Here is a 7,053-nt window from a genome sequence, read left to right on the forward strand (position 1 = left end):
GCTGCTGCTGCTGCTGCTGCTGCTGCTGCTGCGGCTGCTGCTGCTGCTGCTGCTGCCAGATCCCTAATCTGTCCTCAACTGAGCAGGCGAGCATCTCAGCATACACCGCTGCTGTCGCCAAGGAAACTCAGCACAGTCATGTGACTTCATGACAACGTCAATTTTTCAATGTCCCTCTCTCTCTCTTACACACACACACTCACACTCACACACACACACACACACTCACACACACACACACACGCGCTCTGTTTCTGCTCTGGGGCTCTGCTCACGTCTCTACATGCAGATTAGCTGAAAATAGATAAACACCTAAAAATAAAACGTCTTTTTTTAAATCCAAACAAAGTAACATCTACAGACGGTGCTGTAGTTTATTATTACCACTTTCTGCTTGTGTGTGTGTGTGTGGGGGGGGGGGGGGGGGCGGCAGCGTGTTTGGCGATCCATAAATTAATCTCTGGTGGCCAAAGCCACGTAGAATGGAACGCCCGTCATCTTTCTCATTTTTCTCATCTTTTATTGCAAAACGACAAAGTTTAGAGTCGTAGAGTCACAGCTGCTTGAGTCGTGACGTCCTGCATGATCTCACGTGTTCCCGCTGGATTCTGTGTGATCTGTTAGTGCTCGGCGTGCATGTTGTGAGTGACTGTCAGTTACGAGCACACCAAAGCTTAATGTGTGTAAAACTGAAGGGTGGCCATTTTGGTGCTGGCTTGTATTGGCCCAGAGATTAAATAAATAAATAAATAAAAGTAAAACTGCAGCAATTTCTCTGAAATTTGAAGAATTTACAGAAATGATGCAGTCAGAAAAAAAAAAAAACATGAAAAGGAAACACGACGCTGACAGTTTGACATTAATGCAAACTATTGTTGCGGAGAGCCGAACGCAGCATCCTCAACCTAAAGTTTCTCCAAGAGTCTGAGAGCGCTGCTTCAAACACAAACCTCAAGAACCTCCCTGACACTTGGAGAGAAAACTCCACAACTCTCCTTCCCGTTAACATTTGGTCTCAGATGGCAGTAAACACGTCCAAACGCTACGAGAACAGCTTGGTCTGAGTACGACGCGAGGGCTGCGGCGGCCGGGGAGCGCTCAGTTCAGTTTGGACGTCTTGATCCAACCTGAGTCTGTCATGACTCACCACCGACGCACCCGTCAGCTGCTGCACACGCCTGCAGCACAGTCAGCATTTACAGGACAGGCCTGGCAATCCATGAAGAAATGCATGTCGCCCGCCGCTTCCATGACAGCTTTACAGTAAGATCATCTTCTGCTGAGAGACGAGAGGTGTGGCCATTTCAGACAAGTCTTGAAAATGACATCATGCAGGACATCATGCATGACGTCGTGAAAAACTCCACATCAAATTTTACTTCAGTTTCTGTAAATTTCATTGAGTTATAGATATTTTTGTGCAACCTAATTTTAATAAGCTGTGGCCATCTTGAATTAAATCTATTAAAATTATTCAGTTGTAGAAGCGCATTAATACCACGACAAACTCTATGAAAATATTCATCTTTTTCATTTCTTATTTCTTTGGGTGAACGATGACAACAAATCAATGATTATTTCTAATACAATACCTTACTGTTCATTTTGTGAGACTTACTAAAAAAGTTAAATTTTAATTAACAACTTCTACCTGAGCTTGTAGTATAAGTACACCATCTAGTCTTATTTAATCAAGATAGTATTCAGATTATTTCTACACGTTTTCTCGATTTTAATCACAGTAACTTAGTTAAACTTACAAAGCATCAAAAGGAGCAGGAAAATATCTTCAGCATATTCATGAGGTACCAACACTTAAACAGTCATAAGTTATTATTTTTAATTAATTAGCTTAAATTTGCTACATATACCATGAATTGACAAATCAACCGTTTGGTCAAGCACATTTATAAAAAATATTTAAAATATAATTTTAGTTTTTTTCCTACATTAAGGGTCATAATTCTATTTAGTTAGGCCTTTATCACCAAAATATGTAAAAATAAGTGTCCATACTGTTTTAAGTTTACCTAAAGGCAGCCATGATGTTCTGATTTTTGACTTCCTGTTTGCAGCAGGGGAACATGGGAAACATGAACCTCCCGTTGACTGTCACAGCGCCACCTGCTGGCTCTTCTTATCATTACATACTTTAACTGGGTGGTGGAGACGGCTCCAACAGTTGGAGTTAGGTTACTGTCTTCTTTGAAATTGAAATGTGGTCAACTGTTTGGTTGACCGGGCAGTGAAAGGCAGCTTAAGAGATATTTTGCTAACACACAGGGTCTGACTCCGACTGTTAATGCTAAGGTTTTGAGCAGAGATGTCTAATGAACTCAGTTACTACCATCCCAAGTGTTCGCTCAGCATCAAACTGTCTGTGGAGCTGCTGCTTCAAAAGTTACTGAAGCAGCGGAGAGGAGGAAACTAAACTCAACGTTTCGCTACGTCTCTTTACAGAAAACAGCTGGAAAGACAAGACTGACCAGGGAGAAGCATGTCACAGGTACTTCTAATAAAAAGTGCCAACTTAGCATTTGTTTTCTTTAAAAACATTTTATATGAGAAGTGTTGCTCCATGACGTACAAACCTAAACTTTCTTACAGCGTCAGAAATAAAGGCTGAGACTTTCTGATAAAAATCAACAATAGAATTAGAAAAGGAGGAAGTTCAGCTGCCACGTCCACGTTTCATCATCGCCCACACGCTCACCTACGACCGTCGGTCTTAACATGTCATCATGAGGAAGAACTCGACACATGGACACAAACGAGACAAAAGATCTCTCTCTCTTTGGGACAATTAGAGTTACCAGTCAGTGTAACATGCATGTTACTGGTCTGTGAGAGGAAACTGGAGAAAATCCACACAGTGCGGAGAGAACATGTTTTATTTATCATTTATTTATCCAGGTAGTCTCATTGAGTCACGAGGACTCGTTTTCAACAGAGACCTGTTTGGGAGCAGATGGTGCGTGTTAAAGGCCTTGCTCAAGGGCACAGAGTGGGGCAAATGAGGGTGGAGGCAGGTGTCTTCGACTCAACCAGCACTTACTGTCATTAAGTTTGTTTTATGGTTTAAAATCCAGTTTGGTTTAAACATGAACACAATGATGGACCGAACGGAGCTCATCTTTGGGCCGGATGTGGCCCCCGGGCCACCAGTTGAAAAGCCCTGGCTTGGAGCTTGTGTTGGGGTGACTGTCGGCTACTACCACACACATTCAAGCTCCGTCTGAATTAAAGCCATTTTCATATTTTCAAAGTTTACTTAGCTGTGGCAGCCATCTTAATCGAGAGCTTCTTTAGAATACGTCCACTGTTTGTTTGGTGTTGATATTTTACTAACAGACAAAAACATTATCGCCCTCAGCAGCGGGTGATGAAGCGACACAAGCAGGTCACAGAAGCCGTCCGTCCGATGCTGAGGGCTTTGAAAAGAGAACTGTTGTAGTTTTCAAGATGAGCGTTTTGTTTTTTGGACTAGAAATAGAAATGTAAGAAGACCTTGATGTTTTTGGTGCAGGACGTTCAAGAGGGGCGGAGTTACACTCTGTGGCAGAGCAGAGGTGGTTTATTTGTTGTTGTTTTTGTTTGTTGTTCTTGTTTTTGTTTGTTCCAGGCAGCGCAGAGAGACGGATCCTGCAGAGCAGAACAACCAAGCTCAGTGGCGGAGCCAGGGGGTGGCCAATGGTGGCCTTGGCCAGCCCCCCAATCCTTTGAGTAAACTGTTCTGAAAGCATAGTCTCCTCAAACGGTGGGGGCCATCTTGGATTTTGTTGTGGCAACTCATTTTGAAAGAGGCCTTTCTGACACCTCGATGCAGCCAAACATCAAATGGAAGGCAGTGCGTTGATCATTTTTCACGTAATCACACTCACAGCGTGCACAGACAGGAGGATGGGTGGACAGGCAGAGGGAGTGTCCAACTGTCCCTCGTCCACCTTCTCGCTCCACGACGAGGGACAAAAAACAGGAAGTCCTGTTTGCAGCGTCGTATCTTCTTGGCTGACTCTGTTAATGTGCAGCATCAGTTACCGCCTGCAGCTCAACAAGATAAAGAGTCAGGTTTACGGCTGTGACTGGAGCGGGAGGCCGTCGTAGAAAGAACCTCAGAACCACAAGAGCATGAAACGTTGAACATTTCATCTGATCTCGTTAACGCCGAACGCTTAATGACTTTTATTAACTGCTGACAAAGGCAAAGGTGCAGTAGTAATGAGTTTTGCTTGTGCCAACCTCATCTGTGCAGACTTTGCTGAAATTTAGTAAAAACAGTTTTGTGGACGTACGTCTACATCTGGACAAGTCTTTGAGCCAACTCATCTCAAAATGTTTGCCCCAGATCTTAGAAAACACAAATATAACTCATACAGATACTGAGCCACAGGTTGGTGTGGTAGTAGCTGACAGTAATGCATAACCTGTCCTCCAAGTGCTGACGGACCATGTGAGCTCTCACATCGCATCATCATAACGTGATAAAGTTCCAAAGTTAAATGCCTTCCTTTAAGGAACGCTCTAATTTAAATCGGAAACGATACGTGATCAATATTTTTATGGAAACCAAATGGTTGAAGAGAGGATGAAGCTCAGCGGTGGATCTGATTATGGAGATTCCTCAGCTGAAAATGTAAATGATGCGCAGCGTTTCGGGCAGCGGCAGAATTTAATGCATCTCCTGTAATGACTTCCAGGAGCCTGGAAGCCTGGACCGTCAGATTTATAGCATCATCCCAGCTTCACCCCCCCGACGACTGATGACGATGCGGTGTTTCACATTTCCACATCAACAAACACAGACGGCACCATCAGTCATGTGAGCACAGAATGGAAGCAGATCATGCCAGGAGCACAGCAGGAGCATGGTGGTGCTGCTCTTTTAACCAGCAAGCCACCGTGCAGCAGGAAGTAATGCACTTACACGGTGTGGGCGAGCTCCTGAGGTCTCTCGGCCTGCTCAGGGAACACAGGATGGGGGGACTCTCCGATGGGGACGCAGCCCAAAGATTTACTGATGGCGTGGCTCAGCTTCTTGGCTGGAGACTTCTGTGAGGAGAGAGCAGGAGACAGTGTCTGTAACCTCAGCTGTTGTGTCCGTTGTTGTCTTCGTGCAGTCAGAGCTGAAACAAGCTTAGGACGCTGCAAAAGGCCCGTGCACAACTCTGCGCTCGGTGTTTGTTGTGGTGAGCAGGGGTGGACCGAGGCACGTAACTCACGAGAACAAGATACGGTTTTAACAACAACCAGACAAATGTCATTTCCTGAGAAAATGCTGTGTTTTATTGTGGAATGATTTTTGGTGAAAGCTGCTGAAGAAGCTGAAAAGTTTCATCGCCGTAAAGTTACTGTTGAATTTAAACAGCTGGCATTTAATGAAAACAGGAAAATAAAAGTAATGTTCTGTACTGAGGCTGGACCCACCTCCTGTCCAACAGTCCCCACCAGCCCCAAAGAGACCCTAAAGAAACCAAGCTGCTGTAGAAAATGACGTTATTAAACCTGCACTCTGTCTATCAGCCAGCAGGGGGCGTGCTGAGCAATAAATTACATTATTGTCACAATTCATTCAGTTCAGTTTATTTCTACAGCACCAAGTCACAGCAGAAGTCATCTCAGGGCACTGAACAGAAATATATAAAAAGTAAGTTAATAACATTATTTATCTGAGGAGCAGACTGCTTTGAGTTTGACTTCATCTTCATCTTGAGCAAGAACAAAAAGGTCCTGAGAGAGAACGACCTCAGCTGTTCTTTAATATACGACCCCAGAAATAATAATAATAATTAAAACCTGGACTTCATTCATAAACTACATCGTTACTTTTGTTTGTTAGAAACATTTTGTGTGTAAAACAGTCATTAAGCCAATAAAAGTGCAGACTGCAGTTGCATCATTGTTGATTTTGTCTCTTTTCTTCATTTTGTATAATAAATGTCACAAAGACCATGACTGTTAATTCTTGAGCACATCGTTATCTCGGGAACACCTGAATCCAGAGGCAGCCGTGCACTTAGTCTGGCTACGTTCATTTTTATCACCAGCTGCCAAAAGGCAAAGAGGAACGAGCATTTCACCGCCTTGTTTCAATTTATGAGATAATGATGGAGCTTTGGGGGCGGAGCCTGAAGAACAGTTCAATCAGTCCAGTTTCCTGCTCAGCAGGAGGAGGAAATTACTCCTGGACTGTTCTTCAAGAAAATTTAATGAAGCCGACAGCTGATCTCCATCTGTGTGTGTGTGTGTGTGTGTGTGTGTGTGTGTGTGTGTGTGTGTGTGCGTGTGTGTGTGTGTGTGTGTGTGTGTCTCCTACCCAGGATGAATGCTCTTTCATCTGGTGCTGGTTGCTATGGGGACCGTTGGCATGGCCACGCCAGAAGCAGCTCTGGCAGAGCTGGTAGCCGTGGCACTGCTGGCAGCGATAGCGGAACCCCATCATGCTTTCACTCCGGCAGTAAGAACATTCCACCGGATGGAAGACTGACAGAAACACACAAACACATCATGACCTTTGGCTCTAAGGTCAAACCATCAAAAATCTCTGAGTAACATTAAAATAATAAAGATTTATTCAGGACACTGTTAAATAAACACTTACTGACATTTATCTAATGTGTGTTAGCAAAATATCTGAATCACCAGATGGGTTTTACTGAAGCTCTTGTAAAGTGCTCATTAGATGTTTGTCAAGAAGTGATTAACTTTTGGAGCCTCCCCAATTAAAGATGGCTGCCACAGCTATCTTACCCAACATAAACATGACCAACTTTAACAAACACTGAGCTAAAACTTGGTGTGGTGGTTGTTGTGAGTCATACATTTTCTTGATCACTGTCACATCTCAACAGATCTCACAATAATTTATTTTATTTACAAGCTTTGACCAAAATGAAACTCCATTGTTTCTCATCATCAGATGATCCGAAACTCTGGCATGAACGTCAGCGGGCGACATGCTGACACAAACTACAGCAATACTATGGACCATGGAGACCATGGAGACCCTCAGACCATGGAGACTATGGAGACCATGGAGACTATGGAGACCATGGA

General features: G+C 43.8%; 1 protein-coding gene across 1 annotated transcript in view; it reads right to left on the reverse strand.

Annotated features, from left to right (window-relative positions):
• Positions 1 to 7,053, reverse strand: part of dtnbb (dystrobrevin, beta b) — a 302,359-nt gene that overhangs the window by 15,716 nt on the left and 279,590 nt on the right. The window contains exons 9-10 of the mRNA XM_037695224.1: positions 6,314 to 6,480; positions 4,925 to 5,049 (exon numbers count right to left, since the gene is read on the reverse strand). Of these exons, the coding sequence (XP_037551152.1) occupies positions 4,925 to 5,049; positions 6,314 to 6,480 (292 nt within the window). The remainder of the gene's footprint in view (positions 1 to 4,924; positions 5,050 to 6,313; positions 6,481 to 7,053) is intronic.

This window comes from Nematolebias whitei, chromosome 21 (assembly GCF_014905685.2).
Source record: "Nematolebias whitei isolate Nwh7 chromosome 21, NemWhi1, whole genome shotgun sequence".
NCBI classification, from domain to species: domain Eukaryota; kingdom Metazoa; phylum Chordata; class Actinopteri; order Cyprinodontiformes; family Rivulidae; genus Nematolebias; species Nematolebias whitei.